Genomic DNA, 22,532 nt, shown 5'->3' with positions numbered 1-22,532 from the left:
GTTGTGTTCAATTAGGTTTCAAGCCTCCGATGGACAAGAAAGGAGAAACCCTAGAGAAGAAGGAGTAGACCAAGGAACAAGTCCACCAATCCCTAGTCAACGATGAGGTATTGAAAATTTTTGAATTCTCTTTACCTAATGATGTTTTGTGTAAGATAGGTGGATACAACAATGCCAAGGAGTTGTGGAACAACTTGGCTAAGTTCCATGAGGGGAACTCCACTTCAAGCCATGAAGAGGAGTCAAGTGAGCCAAGTAGCTCACATCATGGAGGAGAGGAATTAGAAGTTGAGGACTACTCAACATCTAAGGAAGAAGAGGAGGAGAGTTCTTCTTCAAGAATGGAGCAAGAGGAAGAAGCTTCTACCTCCGGAAGGGATGAAGAAGAAAGTCTTCATCCATCCTCAACCCTAGGTAACTCAAGCATTTCAATTTCAAATAAATTACACATAATGTGCTTTGAGTGTAGGGAGTATGGACATTACAAGAGTAAATGTCCAAAGAGGGTTAGAAAGACTCCACCGGCGCCAAAGGTCAAGGAAGCCGGAGTCCCAACACGCAAGGGCAAGGAGCACGTGGTGTGCAAGCGAAGGGGACATTATCGGAGCCAATGTCCGAGGGGGAGGCAATCTCACAAGGACAAGAGATCGAGCACATGTATAGGGGGAGCTAGGGCAAACCCTAAGGTAATCTCTAAGGCACATTCTTGCAATTCTAGTAGGATGCATGCTAGTAGCTTTATTGTTATTGTCAAGAATGATAAGCATGTTAATTATAAAAATCGATACACATGCTTAGGTGCCAAACATGTGAGCCTAGATAAGGATAACACTAGGAAAGCCAACCCTAGAATTAACCCATCTAAGGCTAAGGAAAATCTAGGTAGAAATCCCACATCATCTAGACATATGCCTAGGAATACCTCAAAGAAAAATGATAAATTAAAGCTTGAGGTGTTAGAGAAAGAAAATCAAGTCTTGAGGTCAAGACTTGACTCTCTAGAAAAGGCTCTTGAGGATTTGACTCTAGGGTCTATGGGTCAAAAACCCAAGTCCAAGGACATGAAAGGTTTGGGTCACAAACCTAAGTCCCAAGTAGTCAAGCCCACTTATCACAATGTTCCATTCGATTATGGAACAAAATCTAGGGCTAGGAAGACCATCACCAAGGTCACAAGGGGAGTCACCCCTAGGGTTGATCTTGATGAGTCCCAAATGACCAAGGCTTCAAAGCCTAGGAGGGTCATTAGGAGGGTTGCTAGGGAAGTCATCCCTAGTGAATATTTAGTGAACCCAATGAGCTCCAATAGGTATTGGGTTCCTAGGAGCGTGATCTCATCATGCTAGATGAGTTAGGGTGTGCCAACCTTACTTGAATAGGTAGTTAACCTAATCATGGCAAAAGGTAGCACTTTAGGAATTTTCAAGGTGTGATCAAGCCTTGAAAATGAAATTAAGAATTATTCCTAAGGTAATTAGGATGTGCCAATCACATTTGAGGAGTTCTCTTAGGTCAATCTAGTTGGCACATAGTGATCTAAAAGTCTTGGTATATGATTTTAGATCTATTACACTTAGGAATATAGAATTTATGGCAAAATGATCAAAATTATCAAAAATGGCAACTAAAGCTAGAATTAGGTATTTTCTATACCTTTATATGTTATTTGTCATATATTGTTTGCCATATGTCATGTCATGACATCATATCTAAGTTACTATCATTTGAAATATCATGATAATGCTTAGGTTAGTTAAATGTCATGCTTTATTTAAGTTTCATACTTTATGCCATGACATCATGACATTGGCACATGTTATTATGTATGATATCATTTTATGCCATGTCATCATTTCTTGCATTTATAATCAATGAAATTGATTTAAGGTTAAAAACATAATTTGATATGGAGATCAAGTTGTTGTTTTAGAAAATGCATGAGAACTTAGCCTAAGATGACCTAAACTTATATCTCACATCAAAATTGACTTGAATGTGTTTGATACACCTTAGATGTGTGTGAGATATTAGGATGATGAGTTAGGATCAAGGTGCATAGTTCTTGTACCTAAATGAGCCAAATTCTAAATTGGAGATCATAGGGAAAGCTTGTATACAAGTCATGTACATGTAGCCCAAAGATTATGGTCCTAAATTAAATGGTTTAAAATCATTTCAAAATTGATTTGAAAAACCTTGATGAAGCTTTTCTAGTGATAGCATTCATCATTGAGCAAAGTGATACAAAGATGAGCTAACTTTGAGCTATTTCAAAGACTTTTGAACTTTGTATCAAGATTTGAAAAGGGAACTTATTTTCATAGTAAATTATTTTTCCATGATAGTATATGTTATGAGGAATGTATTCTCAAAATTTTACAATTTTTGAAAATTTCTGTGATTTTCTAGAGGTTTCTGAATTTCGGGAGAAGAAAAATTCCGAAATCAGAAATCAGAAATCAGAGGTCGTGGACCGATCAGGAGGTTCCCTGATCGGTCCAGGTCTGTGTGGATCGGTCACTGGACCAATCCAGAGGGAGCCTGATCGGTCTGGTGACCGATCAGGGCGTCGACTGTTTGTCTGAAATTGCAGCTATGGAAGTGGTGTTTTAGAGTTCTAAAGGTTTGAAACTCTCCAAGACATTGTTGGTGCAATGGTCAAGGGGGAGTTGACTTTTAGGGGGAGTTTTACCTATTGGTCAAGGGGAGTTGACCTTTAGGGGGAGTTGTCATGAGTGATATGGGATTATCACTAAATTGACTATTGACATTAGTATCAAGGGGGAAATTAAGGGTTTCAATGAAAGGTATGGGACTTTCATTAGGAAGAAACTCTTGACCTTGATTTACTCCTTTTGATGTGTATCAAAAAGGGGGAGAGAATGTCTAGAGAATGTTCAAGGAAGAACATTGGAGTTAGTGGGAGAGTTTGTTGTTCACAACGAGTGAAGTTGTGAACAACGATAACTTACTCTTCAGGGGGAGAGTTTGTTGATGTGTGCCAATAGGGGGAGAATGAAGGGTTTAAGTTAGGCATTCATTATCTAAAAAGGAGGTTGCCTTCTTAGAAGGAGAATGTAAGGTTGTAACTTATGTTTCATTACCTAGTGGCATGAGGAAAGTTGAGGTTATTGGATTAGTCTAACTTAAAGGTATTGTCAAACATCAAAAAGGGGGAGATTATTGGTGCAATTTCCAGTAGGTCAAGGTTGACCTAGTTGACCAAGCGTAAACCTTGGTCATGGTTTCGATGTTTGACAATACAGAAAGACATATAGACATGGACAATGCAGGTGCAGTTGTCCATGCGAAGAGATACTGATCAGGGTCTGATCAGGTTGAATGAAGAAGAGTCAAGTAGGTCAAGGTTGACCGGATACTTGACTGGGAAGTCCTAACTGGGATGTTAGGCAGAGTGAAAATCCTAGTGAGTGAAGCTAGGTGAAAGTGAAAGTCCTGGAGAGTGAAGCCAGGCAGTGGGAAAGTCCTGGTGAGTGAAGCCAGGCGGTTGGAGAAAGTCCTGGTGAGTGAAGCCAGGCAGTCGGGAAATCTTGGTGAGTGAAGCCAGGTGAAAATCCTGGTGAGTGAAGCTAGGTAAATGTGAAATTCCTGATAAGTGAAGCCAGGCATTCGGGAAAGTCCTGGTGAGTGAAGCCAGGCAAGGGAAAGATCTAGTGAATGAAGTTAGGCAGTTTGGAAGTCCTGGTGAGTGAAGTCAGGCAAGGGAAATCCAGATGAGTCAAGGTTGACCAGACATCTGGTGAAAAGTCCAAGCAGGGAGCTTGGCACGGGAAAAGTCCAAGTATGGAGACTTGGCACGGAGAAGACCAAGATAGAGACTTGGACCGGACGAAGTCGGAGAGGGCTCGGTAGCTAGTTCTCCGGACTGTGGTCAGAGAGGGCTCGGTAGCTCGTTCTCTGGACCGGACACTTGGTAGGGAGTCTTAGCAGGTCAAGGGAGTGACCAGATGCTAAGCATGAGATACCAATAGGTCAAGGTTGACCGGATATTGGTTTGGAAGGTTTGGGACTTGGTTTGGGCAAAAACCAAGCTCTGGATCGATCAGTGGATCGATCCAGTGATACACTGGGTCTCTAGATCGGTCTGGTGACCGATCAGTAACCAAACAGTAGCCTACTGAGTGTAGGCAAGAAGCTCGGGAGAAAAGGAAGGGGATCGATCCCTGGACCGATCAGAGAAAGCTCTGATCGGTCCCCAGGACCGATCAGGATGAAGATGGACCGATCAGGAGCATGCCTGATCGGTCCAGGAGCTCTGTGGACCGATCAGGCTTCAGCCTGATCGGTCCAGGTCCTAGCCGTTGCTACGCAACGGCTAGTTTCTTCTGTGTCTTCTTCGCAGGTGCAGTGTAGGTTGAGTATAGAATATAAAAGGAGTTCAAGGGTTTCTACAGGGCAACTCTTCTTCTTCTTGCCCCTGCTTTTTGCTGTGTTTGAGCTTTGCTGAGCTCGCTTCTGCTTGAAGCTTCGTGTGAGCTTCATCGGCTGGGTTTCTGCTGTTGTAGGCGTCGCTTGAAGCTGCTGCTTCATCGAGTCGAAGAGAAGGCAAGTAAGCGAAGGTTTTACAGTTGTATTGTATTTTGCTTCTTGCTGTACTTATACTCCTGTTTATCTTGCTAGTGCAAGACATTGTGGCGAGGTTTCTCCACCCAGAAGGAGTGATTATTAGCCGGGTTTCCGGGGACTCATCCATCGACGGATTGATAGGCTTCGTCCACCTTACGGACACGCCGAGGAGTAGGAGTTTCATCTCCGAACCTCGTTACATCGTCGAGTTCGAGTTTGAGGTTTGCTTCTCCTTTTGCGTTTTTATTTAGTTATTTCCGCTGCGCTAACCCTAATCGTAGGAAGAAACGCGAAGATTTGGGGTCGGCTATTCACACCCCCCCTCTAGCCGCGATCATCGATCCTAACACTTATCAGATGGCTCGTCGGCAGGATTTTCTGAGTCTGCGACTGAATAAGCGGACAGTGACCGAGTATAATGCAGAATTTGACAGATTGGCTAGATTTTGTCCAGAGCTAGTTGCTGAGGACAGTTCACGTATGCAGCAGTTCATTCAGGGGCTGGATGGGCATTTGCAACTAAGACTTGTCGGTCTTGGTATCACATCTTATGCGGAGATGTTGGACAGAGCTCTCATTATTGAGTCAGCTCAACAGAGAGTTTTTCCGGATAGGAAAAGGAAGCAGCCGAGTCAGACATCTGGATCACAGCAGAGCAGGCGTAGTCGATCAGATCAGGGTACATCTGGGGTATCACGTAAACCTCAGAAATCAGGGCAGTCTTCTTCAGGACGTTTCCGGTCTTCCCAGCAGAACCGGAAACAACCCGCCAGCGACATTCGCTGTTTCAGATGTGGGTCCAGAGATCACATCACCTCAGCGTGCTCTCTGGGACAGTCAGTTTGCTTTCATTGCAAACTGCCTGGGCACCAGAGCCGAGATTGTTCGCAGAAGACTCAACATATGACTTCCGGAGGGTTTGATCATGGAGGACAGTCCAGTCAGTCCGTAACTTATCGAGGAGGACGAAGAGCCCAACCTTCGCATGGCCAGCAGCGGAGTGCTTCACCTGTAGCAGCGGCATTTGGCATGCTTGGACAGGAGTACTCCAGTGCTTCCATAGCACCCCAGGGTTCTGTTCCAGGACCTTATTATCCGATGCAGGGGCAAAATCAGATGCAGCCTCAGCCTTTAGGCCAGTACCAGACTCAGTCCCAGCCAGCTGCACCGTATCAGACACCGTCCTCTCAGTCTTCTCTGGTGCAGTATCCAGCACCGCCTCAGTGGCAGGCTTCTGCCCAGCCGCAGCAGCCGCTGGCAGCGTTGCCTCCTCCTCTGCCAGAGACTGGACGTGTTCATGCGATGACCAAAGAGGATGCGCAGCAAGCCGATGGATCCGTTTTCCGCGGTATGATTTCTATTTATGCCTTATCTGCAGATATACTGATAGATACTGGTAGCTCGCATTCATTTATATCTCGCACTTTTATGCGGGAGGTTGGTAGATTACCCACTTTCAGACCCCAACGATTGACCGTCTCCCTACCGTCCGGTGATACTTTAGAAGTCACCCAGGAGGTCAGAGGTTGCCCGTTAGATTTTGGCAACCTAATACTTACAGTGGATCTTTTAGTATTAGAAATGGTTGATTTTGATATTATTCTTGGCATGGACTGTTTGTCAGCATATCATGCCACAGTTGATTGCCAGACGAGGGTGGTCACATTTCGGCCTCCGAACCAACCCTCGTGGGATTTCACTGACATCAGAGACGACGGCTTATCAATCATTTCGGCGATACAGGCTCAGAAGTTGCTGTCACATGGCTGTCAGGGTTTTCTGTTATCTTTGATCAGTACTGAGGACAGCAGCAGTTCGCAGTTCTCCGGCGTTCCTGTTGTACAAGAGTACCCATATGTGTTTCCAGAGGAGCTGCCAGGTCTGCCTCCCAGAAGGCAAGTGGAGTTCACTATTGAGCTGATTCCGGGGACCGCACCGTCATCAAAAGCTCCGTATCGTATGGCACCAAAAGAGTTGAACGAGCTGAAGGTTCAACTCCAGGAGCTTTTGGATAGGGGATTTATTCGCCCTAGTGTTTCTCCATGGGGTTCTCCGGTATTATTTGTCAAGAAAAAAAACGGCACTATGAGGTTATATATTGACTATAGACAGTTGAATGCAGTTACCATCAGAAATAAATATCCTTTACCACGGATCGAGGATTTGTTTGATCAGCTCAGAGGTATATCAGTGTATTCTAAGATTGATCTGCGATCCAGATATCATCAGCTGAGAGTCAGAGACTCAGATATTCAGAAGACAGCTTTCCGTACTCGATACGGTCATTATGAGTTTTTGGTAATGCCATTTGGGCTTACCAATGCTCCAGCGGTGTTTATGGATTTGATGAACCGCATATTTCTGGAGTATCTTGATCAGTTTGTTATCGTTTTCATTGATGACATATTGGTCTACTCGCATTCCGAGGAGGAACATGCACAGCATCTTCGTATAGTCTTGGTGATTCTTCGACGACATCAGCTGTACGCGAAGTTCAGCAAGTGTGCGTTCTGGCTATCCTCAGTCGATTTTCTGGGACACGTGGTTTCTAGCAGAGGTATTTCAGTAGACCCTCAGAAGATCACTAGTTGGGAGCAGCCGAAGTCAGTACAGAGATCCGCAGTTTTCTGGGATTGGCCGGATATTACCGACGTTTTGTCGAGGGTTTCTCGCGTATTGCTATGCCGCTAACACGCCTTACCAGGAAGGGCGTGAAGTTTACATGGACCGAGGATTGCGAGACCAGCTTTCAAGAGCTGAAGTGGAGATTAGTGTCGGCTCCAGTTTTGGTTCTACCTTCTGGAGAGGACGGATTTGTACTCTACACCGACGCTTCTCTTCAAGGTTTGGGTGTTATTTTGATGTAGCACGGCAGAGTAGTCTCTTATGCTTCTCGTCAGCTGAAGGAGCATGAGAAGAACTACCCAGTTCATGACCTAGAGTTAGCCGCCATCATTTATTCTTTGAAGATTTGGCGTCATCATTTGTACGGTATTACATTTGAGATTCTCACTGATCATAAGAGTCTCAAATATATTTTCACTCAGAAGGAGCTTAATCTCCGACAGAGGAGATGGATGGAGTTCCTGAAGGATTACGATTGTACCATTAGATACCACCCGGGGAAAGCTAATGTGGTTGCAGATGCACTCAGCAGGAAGTCTAGAGGAACTTTGGCTTGCCACCGGACTTCAGTCACGGACTTGATTCAGAGTTTCTCTGAGTTAGACCTTGAGGAGCAGGGATCCATAGAGCAGGGTATTCTGGTTACCATAGTTGCTCAGTCGTCGATCAGGACGAGGATCCGAGAGGCCCAGGCCAGTGATCAACATTGTCAGTTCATTGGCAGTCAGATAGCTTCTGGGCAGCAGACCGAGTTTACACAAGACGAGGAGGGTATTATATACTTCCGAGGCAGGTTATGCGTACTTCAGTCTCATCCGGTCTTACAGGAGCTACTCCAGGAGGCACACCGCTCTCGATTTGCGATCCATCCAGGCGGGACTCGTATGTATCGAGATTTGAGACGTTCCTATTGGTGGAACGGTATGAAGAAAGACATCGCGGATTTTGTAGCTAGATGTCTTATCTGTCAGCAGGTGAAGGCTGAGCACCAGAGACCTGCAGGATTACTTCAGCGGATTCCTATTCCTGAGTGGAAGTGTGATCACATCACTATGGACTTTGTGGTGGGTTTGCCGAGGACACGACAAGGCCATGACGCGATTTGGGTAATCGTTGATCGATTAACCAAATCCGCGCATTTCTTAGCGATCCGGAGGACTGATTCCCTGGATCGATTGGTAGATCTGTATTGTCGAGAGATCATCAGACTACATGGTATTCCGTTGAGTATTATTTCGGATAGAGATCCACGGTTTACGTCTCGTTTCTAGCAGAGTCTGCAGCAGGCCTTGGGCATACAGCTCCGATTTAGTACAGCTTTCCATCCACAGACAGATGGACAGTCAGAGCGGACTATTCAGACTCTTGAGGACTTGCTGAGATCATGTGTTATGGATTTTGGAGGCAGTTGGGAGGACCATCTGCCGTTGGTAGAGTTTGCTTACAACAACAGCTTTCATTCGGCTATCCAGATGGCACCGTTTGAAGCGTTGTATGGTAGACCTTGTCGGACACCCGTCCTCTGGAATGAGGTTGGAGAGGCCCAGTTGTTGGGACCTCATAGAGCTCAGCAGGATGCAGAGTTGATTCGTACTATCAGACGGAGGATGTCAGAGGCGCAGGACCGTCAGAAGAATTATGCTGATCGGAGACGCAGACCACTAGAGTTCTCTGTTGGCGACCATGTATTTCTGCGAGTTTCCCCACGAAAGGGGTGAAGAGATTTGGCCTCAGAGGTAAGCTAGCTCCGCGGTATATTGGCCATTTCGAGATCTTAGAGAGGATCGGAGCAGTAGCTTACCGACTGGCACTACCACCGTCCCTGTCGGGCGTTCACGATGTATTCCACGTATCGATGCTGAGGAGATACGTACTTGACCCGACACATGTGCTGGCAGATATCCCAGTTCCAGTTCAGCCTGACATTACTTATGAGGAGATTCCGGTACGGATTCTGGACCGGAAAGAGCGTCAGTTGCGGAACAAGACCATCCTGTTGGTTAAAGTCGGATGGCAGCATCATTCAGACGAGGAGGCTACTTGGGAGCTCGAGGATACGATCCGAGCTCGATATCCCCATCTTTTCACTTGAGGTGTGTGGTTTAGTTTACTGTTCAGCATTTATACTCTTTACCTGTTGTTAGTACTTGCTGATGGTAGATAACGAAATTTGGGGACCAAATTTTTATTAGTGGGGGAGAATGTAAAATACCAGAAATAGGCGAGTATTAATAAGGGAATTTTCCGAAATTTTGAAAATTTTCTGGGAATTTTTTGGAGCTCGTATGGACGAGTTAACGGGGGATAAAAACGGGACCCGGAAAAACCTGTTTAGGCTACCCCATTTAAGTGAGGAAAAGTTGATTTTCCTTTTCCTTTTTAAATTCTTTTTCTTTTCTCTCTCGCCGAACCCGCGCGTGCCGTGCCCTAACCATCCGATGGTTCCTTCCTTCCCCTCTTCTTTTCCTCTTCGTCACCGAGCACTTCACTTCCTCCATTGACGACAGCTTTTCCCTAGACGAGTCCTAGCATCCTCGACGCCACCACAGTGACGCCGTCTGTGCCAAAATCCCCTCTGCTGCCGGTGACGAGAGCCACCGCCGACCCCCTGTCGCCCTAGCTGTGGAGATACTGAGCACTAGCCGATCACCTCTGCCCTAGTTGAGCAACACTGCCGCCGATCGAAGCCTCTCTTCATCTTCCTCCTCAGCCTAGCATCGGTTGCTGTCCCTCTCTACCCTAACGTCGTGATCCTTGCCCTCTCCACTGCACAGTGCCGACACCGACCCACCTTCACTGGCCACCAGGTTCTTTCACCGGCACACCTCTGCTCGGGTGGTTTCCGGCCAGGAGCAAGACGGGTCAAGTCTTAGTTCTTCCTGCTTGGTCTGATTGTTTACAGTAAGGTAAAAGATTAGGTGGTCAGGTGGGTTGTGGTTTGATTTGTGGTTCCATTTATTGAACTCAACATGATCTCAGTGGGAAGGATTTCAGCAAGGGGATTTGGTTCCGTGGGGACTTCGTTTGGTTCTAGCAGCACTCCAGTGAGCAGTTCCCTTTGTTCCAGCATCAAGAGGGGCTGTGAATTGAGGTATCGTGTAAATTTTGATACATGATGAATTAGGTTTATGTATAGAATTGGATTGGTATTGAATTTAATCCATTGCTTGTTTTGTTACATGGGATCAATTCCATTTCTAAGGAAGGATAAGGTTATTAAATAGATTTGGAGATTTTTATTTAGCTATATAGCTAAATACATTATCTGTTTGATAACACAGGACTTTGACGCGAGACGAGTATCTCGGAGTCTGGACTGGACCATTTTATCGGAGGCGGGTACTTTGACTTATGTCTTTTGATATGCATAATAAAGTGTTTAACATATAGCAATGATTGTATTTTCCATTTGATTCGGTTGGTCACTACATGATCTGTTACATGTTGTTTGTTTATTTATATGCACTGCATGTTATTATTTATCTGACCATACATGCTTTCGGTAGTGACCCAACCATGTGATACATCATGTTCAGGACCTAGGGTTTATTTGATACCCTATCTGATTTGTTTACCTTCTATCTGATACATCTTCCAGTGGTACACACTTTGTATTATTTATATGGTCATTACTATGTTATTCATGAGATTGTCATGTTTAGTGTCATGTATCATGATTGCATGCTGTGCGATTGTCGGCTCCACTATGGTTGAGCCCATCGCCAGTTACATGTACTGCACACACCACCACCCATGGATTAGTGGTATATCAGACAGGTGTGTGGCGGTTCTGCTGTTTGGCTCCGTTGGTCAGGTGACTCAGCGTGGTAGCCGGCAGTCAGTTCCGCTCTGTTTGGCTCCGTTGGCATTTAGTGTAGATGGTGGACTCTGTTTGGCTCGATTGGTCGATGACTCAACGTGGTAGCCGGCGGAGATATCCTCCCGTCATCGTGTATGGAGATGAGAGCATTGAGCTCCCCATTTATGATTTGGGGTCGGAGGATGGAGTACTCGACGGCATCCCGTCCACTCGGTCGTTCATCGGGAGAGTGATGTCGAGTGCACGGTCACCATATGCATTTATTGCATTTATTGTTTGTGATTCCTGCTACATTTATATGGATGCATATGATTGACATGCATACAGGATTATGACTTCCCCGGTCTGACGACCCTGTTACCTTTGTACTTTGATTCCGGTTAGTACAGTTATCTCCTGATTCCGTTTCAGTTGCATTTATCCTTCTCGTGTTCAGGAGACTGTACGCATGATTAGTGTTGTTTGTTATTTGTTTTATTATGCATATCAGTTGTACCTGCTGATTGTTGGACTCACCCCGCTTCCATTGTTGATATATTTTCAGGTTGAGGCTGTCAGGAGGAGTTCCAGTCGCTGGTTCCCACAGCACATAGTGCTAGTCCTCTGCTAGTTTTGAGTTGTTATTTTATTTTAGTTTTTCTCTATCAGACTTTGTTTTAGTCTTGTTTTGGATTTTACATATGGATATTATATGGAATCCTTCCGTTTGATGGACTTTTGATATGATTTGGATTTTATTCTACTACATGCCTGCCTGGACGGCAGAAGAGGTGAGTTCGTCGGATTTGAGCTTTACGAGTGTAGTTGAGTAGGGTGGATTTCGAGTCAGAGTACTATTGTTTGTGATTACTATTATTAACTGCGTGGTTGTGACAGCCAGAGGCTGAATATCTATATAAACTGCGTGGTGATTATTTTTATTTATTGTTATAATTCCAGCCGCCTATGGCTGAGGTATATGTGTTATGTAGAAGTTTCAGATTTTCCGCCGTACAAGGGAGATGCTGCCGAAATTTCTTCGGACAGGGACTCCTCTGGGGCGTGACATCCTCTCCAGTGCCTTGAGTGTGCTGACATGGCTGCACCTCGTCAAAATTTTATCTTGTAAACTTAATCCACCTCTGAGAGCCCGGCCCTGTCTAGGCGCCTGAACCATGACCTGTGTCGGCCAAACAACGATCACCACCTTAGCTAGTCACCTCCTACCGCACCCACCTTGTATGGGCGCCTAGCTTCGGGCACCCAAACCTCCATGCGTCCGGACAAGGTTCGGGCGCCTAGACAACCTTATTCTATATTTTTTCCCTACATCAAAGTATTAGTAAAAATGTCCTGCAATATACATACATACATACATACATACATACATACATATATGTATGTATACATACATATGTATGTATGTATACATACATATGTATGTATGTATGTTATAATATTTATGTTTTATATTTATATTATATAATATAAAATATACAATAATAATAACTTATTATTGAATTGTATTTTTTTAAGTTTAGCGGGTTGGCAGGTCCAACCCGCTATGGACCCACTGTGTTTTGAGCGAGGTCGGGGCGAGGTGGGTTGAAAAATTAGGAGAGGCGAATCTAGGTTCGGATCCATTTTTTTTTTTTTTTGGCGGGGCAGGTTCTGGGATTGGTCAAACCCACCCCGTTGTCATCCCTAAGACTCGTCATCACTATAACTCTCTCCTCCAGTGCTTATCTCACTTACCATTGCAAACCTACTTGACTCTCCCACCTTCCAGGTCTTCCTGCCAGATACCCCATCTGGACTTCATCTAATTGTTAGGTCCCAGAGATCCAACTGGACTTCCTGCCAAATATCATGTCACTCTTTGACATATTTGGACTTCAGCCAGTTGTTAGGTCCCGCAAATCCAACTGGACTTCCTGCCAAATATTAGGTCACCCCTTTACCTATTTGGACTTCGTGCAAGTTATCAGGTTCTCCAGACCTAATTGGGCTTTAGCCTGGTGTCAGGTCCCTATCTTTCAATTATACATACTTGGTAAAAATGTTAGACAAACAATACATCTAACTTTAAGCTATTTGCTATACATCAAAACCTGATTATTAGTGTAACCTGCACCAACATCAGTGAGGTGAGTAAACTGGAGCCATAGTGGGGCAGTCCATACAAAGTAGTGTGAAAGCTTGGCTTAGGTTCTTATTATCTCCAAGACTCAGAAGGAAAGAACTTGAATCGACCATGAAGTACAAATCATCTACAGCCCCATCGGGCTTGAGAATACGTTTGTATTGAATTGATCTAGATTATGAAAATTCATACTTAATAAATGCAAGAAAATTGAAGTTAAAATAATAAGTCTCAGACTCTCACGCCGTTCGGCTGAGTTATAAGTGAGCTTGCTCTCATGAATAAGTTCCAGACTCTCACAACTAAGTCCCAGACTCTCACATCGTTCAGCCGAGTTATAAGTGAGCTTGCTCTCATGACTAATTTCCAGACTCTTGCATCGTTCGACCGAGTTATAAGTGAGCTTTCTATCACAACTAAGTCCCAGACTCTCATGTCATTTGGTCGAGTTATAAGTGATCTTTTGCTCATGATCAAGTCCCAGACTCTCACTTCGATCGGACAAGTTATAAGTTAGCTTCCTCTCACGACTAAGTCTCAAACTCTCGTGTCATTCGGCCGAGTTATAAGTGAGTTTGCTCTCATGACCAAGTCCCAGACTCTCATGCCATTCTACCGAGTGAGCTTGATCTCACGACTAAGTTCCAAACTCTCGTGTCATTTGACTAAGTTATAAATGAGCTTGCTCTCACAACCAAGTCCCGGACTCTCGTGTCATGTAGCTGAGTTATAAGTGAGCTTGCTCTCGTAACCAAGTCACAGATTCTCACGCCATTCATCCGAGTTATAAGTGAACTTGCTCTCACGCCTAAGTATCAGACTCTCGTGTCATTTGGGCAAGTTATAAGTGAGCTTACTCTCACACCCAAGTCTGAGACTCTCATATCATTCGATTGAGTTATAAGTGAGCATGCTCTCATGAATATGTCTAAAGAATCAGTTGCTAGTTAAGGCTCTTTGAGCCTGCAAATTGTGGAGTTACCTGAGTGTATATCTCTAAGAGTATGAATTTGACATTGGGTTGGAAGATGATCACACATCATTCTAAGAAGTCAAACAATACCCTCATTTAAAAAAATGGATCAATGCCATGAAGGAAAAGATGAAATCTATGGCGGATAACGACATTTAAGAACTTATAGAATTGCCTAAAGGTGTGAAACTCATTTGTTGTAAATGGATATTTAAAACCAAATGAGATTCACATGGTAATGTCGAAAAGTATAAAACACGCCTAGTCACCAAGGGATTTACTTAAAAGGAGGACATCAATTACAAGGAGACTTTTTCATCGGTTTTGACAAAAGATTCTCTTAGGGTAATCATGACACTTGTAGCTCATTATGACGTATAACTACACCAAATGGGCATGAAGACTGTGTTTCTCAATGGAAACATTGAAGAAACTATATACATGGTGCAACCGGAGAACTTTGAGTGGGATGACTCAAAGCACCTAGTATGTAAACTAAGGAAGTCCATTTATGGTTTAAAGTAAGCATCTCGTAAATAGTACCGGAAGTTTGATCAAATGGTTTCTTCATATGGTTTTAAGGAAAATCCAGTTGATCAATGTTTGTATATCAAGTTCAGTGGGAGTAAGTTTATTATACTTGTTCTTTATGTGGATGATATATTGCTTGCAAGCAATGATATGAGTTTGCTGCTATAAACTAAGTCATTTCTATTCGTTGGATTTGAAATGAAGGATCTCGGTGAAGCATCTTTTGTCTTAGGTATACAGATTATTCGCGATTGTTCAAGGTACACACTTGGACTATCACAAAAGACCTATATAGAAAAAGTGCACATTCGATATGGTATGCAGAATTGTGCTCCTGACAACACTTCAGTGGTAAAGGGAGATAAACTTAGCTTGTAACAATGCCCACGTCATGAACTTGAGATCAAGGAAATGCAGCAATTCCCCTATGCATCTACAATAGGGAGTTTGATGTATGCTCAGGTATGAATGCGTCCGGATCATGCATACATTATGGGGATGTTGGGCAGATATTTGAGTAACCCCGAACCAGTGCATTGGAAATCTGTAAAGAGTGTTATACAATATTTGCAAAGGACGAAGGATTATATGCTCACATATCGAAGATCAAGTCATCTGGAGATCATTGGATACTCAGACTCTGATTTTACAGGATGCTTGGATAGCAGGAGGTCCACCTCAAGTTATGTCTTCATGTTGGCGGAAGGAGCTAAATCATGAAAAAGCATTAAACAAACGTTAATAGCTACTTCCACTATGGAGGCAGAGTTCATATCCTGCTATGAAGCTTCCAACAACGGGATATGGATGCGGAACCTTATCACAGGGTTACAGATCATTAGGGGTATTGACAGGTCATTGAGATTATGATAACAAAGCTACAGAATTGTATTTCAAGAATAACCGCAGTTCATCGAAGTCTAAACACATCGACATAAAGTTTTTAGCAGTTAAAGAAAGAGTTCGTAATGGTCAAATAATGATAGAACATATAAGGACAGATTCTATGTTAGCCGATTCACTCACCAAAGGTTTGCCACCCAAGGTGTTTCATTAGCATGTGTTGAATGTAAGGGTTCTTCCTTTTGATGAAGTACCCATTATGTAGGAATATGTATTTTACGTAATGCTCTATATTCATGAACACATATTTTGGCTCATTGTATATACTGCAGTTTTCTATATGTGTACTTGATTTTGATTTTCTTTTGACATATGCATATCATATTTACTGTTGCGGTTTTGCATTTGATTATTGTAAATATGATGTGGACTCCATTTGGAGTCAAAAAAATTGAATTATGATTTACTATGGTAGTTAAGCATAAGGTTTTGGTAAAATATAATTTGGACCCGGATTGGGTCATAAAGAAGACTTATTGAGAATGAGCACTTGTATATCATATTTTGTATCATTCTTGTATTACACATTCACATTTGATCTATGTGGTTAATAATATTAGTACTGTGATTATTGTTGGGTTTTATTACAGTTATAGTGACTATGACTTCTTTAGTCTTGTACTAATTGACTTAATGGACGAGATTATTTAAAGGGATATTTAACCCGTAAAGTTTAGCATGTGGAGCTTAACTTAAAAGTTGTGTGGTGTGTAAAGAATAAAGTATAACCCAAGTAGGAGATTGTAGGATTAGTCCATATGAGTGGACTAAATCCAATTGAGTCCACATGGGTAGACTTAATCTTCATAAGGTGGACTTATACTTGATTAATACACATACATAACTACTTGCCATTAAAGTAACTAAATTCATTTAAGTGATCTAATACTTCAAGCATATAAAGAGGATTTGGATTAAATGAATATGAATTCAATGTGTAGATCTAAAATCCAGTTCATTAATATTGATTGGCTTTTATTGATGAATGAGTTTGAAGGTTGATAGTCCCTATAAGATAGATTTGGTATATAAAGGAAAATGCTCATAAATTAGGACAATGTTCTAGAGCTTTTTTCAATCTCCTTTCTTTCCTATTGAAAGAGGATTAAGGATTATCGTCGTCCATTCATGTAAAAGGCTTTTTCGTAATCACAAGAACTTCAGGCAATAAGTAAAAAGTAATATTTTTTCACAATAGATTCAGACCAATCATTTATGAACTATTTTTTTGATTTGAAAGTTTTAGAGATTAATAGAAGCTAAATCAATATGTTACATGTCTCTCACTAGATGTATTTAATACATGAATCAAGAAGAATATTATCTGTATAATTAATCGGGTAACATCTGAATCCTTGAATTATTATGAGCATTTTCTTTTCAAAGGTGAGACAAATGATTTAGAGGTCGATAGTCAAAACTATAAAATGGAATTAAATTGATAATTATAAGACGGAGTGAGATGCAATATTGGAAATGAAAATTTCTAAAGTAAATGGGTCTACCTTAAAACTGGAATATTGAGAATTTTGCGGGGGCAAGTTGAAATATTGACTCGCACAGTAGCATTACGTGGACTATGGTCCCCGCTGCAGGAAATCCGGAAGCCTCTCGTAGCCGCAAGAAGACCGTAAGAATTGTAGAATGCAACCGACGGTCCGCCACGTGTCCTCCACTGTTCTCTCGATTCTTCCTCACCGCAACCGTCTTGACCTTTTTAACCCCTCGCTCGCAGTTGCTTTCGCCATCATTCGCCGCGAGCCAACGCGAAGGAAGGTAGGAAGCATCTCGAACTTCTCTTCGAACGCTTGGAATCTCATCGATTGCCTCGTTCTCCGGCGAAGTGAAGGACGATGTGGACTCGACCGGGGTACGGAAAGGGCGCCGGGGACGTTGAGGCGGCTGTGGCGCAGCCGCTGTACCCGATGATGATGGAGCCGCCGGAGCTTCGCTGGGCCTTCATCCGGAGGATCTACTCCATACTCGCCTTCCAGATGCTAATCACCGTCGCCGTCGCCGCCTTCGTCGTCTCCGTTCCCTCCGTTTCCCACTTCTTCGTCTCCTCCGGCGCCGGCCTCGGCCTCTACATCTTCCTCATCCTTCTTCCCTTCATCGGTATCAACAAAACCCTCGTTCCTCTTTTCGAACACTAATTTTCTATTATACTTCCAAAAATATATGCATCAATTTGTGTGGAAATTGTCCGCTGTTGACAGTCCTGTGCCCGCTCTACTACTACTATCAGCACCACCCCTTAAATTTCATTCTACTCGGAATTTTTACGGTCTCCATCAGCTTCGCCGTCGGGTTGACGTGTGCCTACACCAGCGGTACCCTAAAAAAATATCTTTTTTCTTAACATCTGTGTGCTCAAAATCGCACATTTGCTACAAGATTAACATGTAAATCTACTCGGCGAGCAGGAAAAGTAATTCTGGAGTCGGTGATCCTCACGGCGGTAGTGGTTGTGAGCCTCACCCTGTACACCTTCTGGGCGGCTTCCAGAGGCCACGATTTCAGCTTCCTTGGACCATTTCTATTCTCCGCCATCATCATACTGATGCTCTTTGCTCTCATCCAGGCAAGTCAGCGATTGAGCAAGCTTATTTTTATCACAAAACTTTGACTTTCGACTACAATTCTTTTTTCTGCAGGTGATATTCCACTTGGGAAGGATCTCTACTATGATTTATGGAGCTATCGCCGCAATTATATTCTGTGGATACATCATCTATGACACAGATAATCTGATCAAACGCTACTCCTACGATGAGTACATTTGGGCAGCGGTGGCGCTGTACTTGGACATCATCAACTTGTTCTTGTCTCTGCTTACTTTGTTCAGAGCATCTGAAAGTTAATTAAGGAAGAACCAAGTAAGCCTCAACAATGCGCTGTTAGTACTCGAGGTCAATGTTCAAAGCCGTAACTTGAATCGCATGTAATGAAAATGTTGTTCTCAGTGGAGTTTTCAGAAATCAGAATGGAGCTTTAAATGCCAAATTTGTTGAAGATGATATATTGTTGAATAAAAGTGAATGGAGAAGAGGTGAAAGAGGAAAGATGTTTCATTATGAATGTGATTTTAGCCTTACATGGTATGATGGTTGATTTATATTAATTCATATGCATTGAGGATGTGAATAAATGCATGGGAAGAAATTCCTTTTCACGCGTGGGTGTGTAAGGGGGGCGCAAATTTAGTGTCCATATTGTACTGAATCATGTTAATTTGTGTCCGGGCACAATCTGTGTGAGCCGAATATCGGATCGGTCAGGGTAAAATTTGTTCAAGGGGAATAATTAATATTTTATCACGTAAATTTTTTTCTTGTTGTCACCAAACTTCTTTCCACCTTTGTTCTCCCATCTTCTGTCGTACAACTCCTGTTCGGCAAAGTGTCCGTGATAGCAATTGGTCGTGACCACTAGTATTTGGTGAAGTTTATGAGTTTACGGTCAATCATTGTATCCTTGAAAATAGACGATCCGAGTAAACCTCGAAGCACTGCCGGAGGTGGGGCGAATTTGTTTCAAGGAAACTGTGTTAGTCGCAAATCTCGGTTAATTTTCCCGGTCGGTCTCTTCATCCGCCTGGTCGGCCGCTCCACTCGCCCAGCCAATCTCTACCCGCCCGATCTGCATCTCGCTCGGTCGACCTGCTTGTCTGCTTGCTCGGTCGATCAATCTATTCACCCGACTTGTCTGCCTGCTTCTCTCGGTCGGCCTGACTGCTTCGCCCGACCTGCATCATCCCGACCTGTCTGCCTACTTTGCCCGATCGGTCAGTCTGCGCCCGGCCTGTCTGCTTCACCCGATCGGCCAGTCTGCACTCGACTTGTCGCTACGCCCGGCTGCTTCGCTCGATCGACTTGACTGCTTTGACCGGCTTGACTGACGCCCAACCTATCCACTTAGACTGGTCTGTCCGCACTCGGCTTGACTGCTTCGCTCGACCGGCTTGTTTGCTTGTCAGCTCGCCCGCCCTACCTATCTCTTGACTACTCAGCTCAAAAATACAGACCTGCTGCTCAGCAGATCTGCCCGCTTGTCGACTGAGTCCGATCAGCCGCTCTTTGGCACATAGCAAAAATCAGGTACTACTGGCAGCTTGAGATTATCCACTCAGGTCATCTTGATTGTAGGTTGAATTTAGATTTTGTAATTTTAAATTCAGCTAAGTCTCTAAAAATCTCCGACAACAGATTGCTTTGTCCAACAATCTTGAAACAGATTTGATTCTGTTGAGATGGTCACAAAACGAAATGTTGAGGTGCAACAGACTCAACACGTGCAGGTCCCCTCCGCCCCGATTGGAATTATGCCAATCAATCATGGGGAAAAGCCAGAGAAGTTCAGTGGATTGAACTTCAAGAGGTGGCAGCAAAAGATGCTCTTCTACCTGACCACGCTCAACCTGGCTCGGTTCTTGATCGAGGACCCTCCCAAGCATGCTGAGGATGCTGATGTGCAAATCATCAGTACAGTGGAGGCATGGACTCATTCTGAGTTCCTTTGCTGAAACTACATCCTCAACTTCCTTGCCGACTCGCTGTACGATGTGTATAGCATGAAGAAAACGGCTAAGGAGATGTGGGAGTCCCTGAACAAGAAATACAAGACGGAGGATGCAAGGGCAAAGAAGTTCATCGTGGGCCGATTCTTGGACTATATGATGGTTGACTCCAAGATAGTGATCAGCTAAGTCTAGAAGCTTCAGGTGATCTTACACGAGATTCACTCAGAAGGGATGGTTCTAAGTGAAACCTTCCAGGTGATTGCTATCATTGAAAAGTTGTCTCCCGGCTGGAAAGACTTCAAGAACTACCTGAAGCACAAGCAGAAGGAGATGAATGTGGAGAAACTCATTGTTCGACTTCGCATCGAAAAAGATAATAAGATTTCAGAGAGAAAATTGTTCTCTCAGGCTACTGTGAAAGCCAATGTGGTCGAGCACGGTCAAAGCTCAAAACGGATGAACCCTAAGCCTTCCAAGATGGAACCCAGAGGAGGCATCGGCAAGAAGAAGTTCTCTGGGAAGTGCTTCAACTATGACAAAGTGAGTCACAAATCTTTGGAGTACAGAAATCCGAAGAAGAAGCAAGAGGTCAACCTGAACGAGGGACTAGAAATGGACGACCTCTGCGCTGTGGTTCTGAGTTAAACCTGATCAGTTCAAACAAGCGATAATGGTGGATCGATACTAGAGCCACCAGACATGTCTGCTGCAATAAGGAGCTGTCCCACAACTTTGAAGAAGTCACTGGAGACAAGCTGTTCATGGGGAACTCGGCAACCTCGGACATCATGGGCTAAAGAAAGGTGGTGTTGAAGATGACCTCGGGCAAGGACCTTACTTTGAACAATGTACTGTATGTTCCGGAGATTCGGAAGAATCTAGTGTCCAGATCACTGCTAAGCAAGCATGACTTCCGCATTATTTTTGAGTCGGACAGAGTTGTATTGTCCAAGAATGGAGTGTTTGTAGGAAGGAGCTATGTATTTGATGGGATGTTTAAGCTCAATGTAATGGTGATTAGGCCTAAGATAAATAAAATTGAAAGCTCTTCCACTTATATGCTTGAGTCTTCGTGTTTGTGGCATGGTAGACTAGGACATGTTAACTATGATGTATTGAGTAGATTAATTAATATGCAAAGCATACTTACATTCCACCTTGACCTAAAATACAAGTGTGAGATTTGTGTTGAAGCGAAAATGATAAGATCATCCTTTCAACATATTGAAAGAAGTAACGAACCATTTGACCTAATCCACACTGATGTGTGCGACCTAAAAGGTATGCCAACACGTGGTGGTAATAAATACTTCATCACTTTTGTAGATGATAACATAAAATATTATTATGTGTATCTTCTCAAAAGTAATGATGAAGCTACAGAGAAATTTGCTCTCTATAAGAATGAGGTTGAAAACTAACTTAATAGGAAAATTAAGGTGGTTCGAAGTGACCGAGACGGTGAATATGTATCACTGTTTGCTAAGTTGTGTGCTGAACAAGAGATCAGACACGAAACAACAACTCCTTATACTCCTCAGCAAAATGGAGTTGTTGAGCGAAAGAATCAAACTCTAAAGGAGATGATGAATGCTCTTCTATTGAGCTCTGGATTGCCAGAGTTCATGTGGGGGAAGTTGTGTTAATAACTAATTACCTTTTAAATAAGGTGCCTCGGAAGAAAATAAATAAGAGCCCTTATGAGTTATGGAATGAAGACAATCGTCCTACAAATATTTACGAATGTGGGGGTGTCTTGCCAAAGTATTGGTGCCTAATTCGAAAGGATTAAGATAGGACCAAAGACTGTTGATTGTGTATTTATTGGATATGTACAAAATAGCACTCCGTATAGATTTTGTGTGTATGAGTCACACATACCGGAGATACACAAGAACTCGATAATTGAATCGAGAAATATCTCGTTCTTCAAGCATGTATTTCCGTATAAGACCTGAGAGTATGCTAGCTCCTCAAAACGGGCAAATAAAACACAAGGCAAAGAAGATGATGATGATGATGAGGAACCTATGGAGGCTGAGCCTAGACGAAGCAAAAGAGTTCGGGTAAAAAATTCTATGGATCAGATTGTATCACTTTTGTGTTAGAGAGTGAGCCTCGAAGTTACTCAGAAGCTGTAGGCTCTTCTGATGGACCTCACTGGAGAGAAATAATTGCATCTGAGATAGAATCTATCTTGCAAAATCACACTTGGGAACTTGTGGATCTTACTCCGGGAAGTCAACCACTAGGTTGCAAGTGGATTTTCAAAAAGAAAATGAAGTTAGATGGCACGATTGATAAGTATAAGGCCAGACTGGTAATCAAAGGATACCGACAACGAGAAGACCTCGATTACTTTGATACGTATTCTCCGGTGTCAAGAATAACTTTCATTAGAGTACTGTTGGCTATCACCGCTCTATCGAATCTCGAAATATATCAAATGGAT

General features: G+C 43.3%; 1 protein-coding gene across 1 annotated transcript; it reads left to right on the top strand.

Moving 5' to 3' along the window:
• Positions 1-17,289: 17,289 nt before the first annotated feature.
• Positions 17,290-18,635, top strand: LOC121970593 (protein LIFEGUARD 2-like). The gene is made up of 4 exons (XM_042521396.1): positions 17,290-17,676; positions 17,778-17,891; positions 17,985-18,142; positions 18,216-18,635. Exons 1-4 carry the CDS (start codon positions 17,415-17,417, stop codon positions 18,420-18,422), a joined length of 741 nt encoding a protein of 246 aa, XP_042377330.1. The 5' UTR covers positions 17,290-17,414; the 3' UTR covers positions 18,423-18,635.
• Positions 18,636-22,532: the final 3,897 nt, after the last annotated feature.

The sequence above is a fragment of the Zingiber officinale genome, chromosome 4A, assembly GCF_018446385.1.
Source record: "Zingiber officinale cultivar Zhangliang chromosome 4A, Zo_v1.1, whole genome shotgun sequence".
In the NCBI taxonomy this organism is placed as follows: Eukaryota; Viridiplantae; Streptophyta; class Magnoliopsida; order Zingiberales; family Zingiberaceae; genus Zingiber; species Zingiber officinale.
Note: the sequence above shows the minus strand (reverse complement) of the source record. Positions and strands in the feature narration are given on the sequence as shown.

Excerpts from the sequence above, each read along its gene's own strand:
- LOC121970593 (XM_042521396.1), top strand. The coding sequence starts at position 17,415 with ATGTGGACTCGACCGGGGTACGGAAAGGGCGCCGGGGACGTTGAGGCG. Across the intron at positions 17,677-17,777 it reads CATCCTTCTTCCCTTCATCG|TCCTGTGCCCGCTCTACTAC; the intron begins GTATCAACAAAA and ends CGCTGTTGACAG. Across the intron at positions 17,892-17,984 it reads GACGTGTGCCTACACCAGCG|GAAAAGTAATTCTGGAGTCG; the intron begins GTACCCTAAAAA and ends CTCGGCGAGCAG.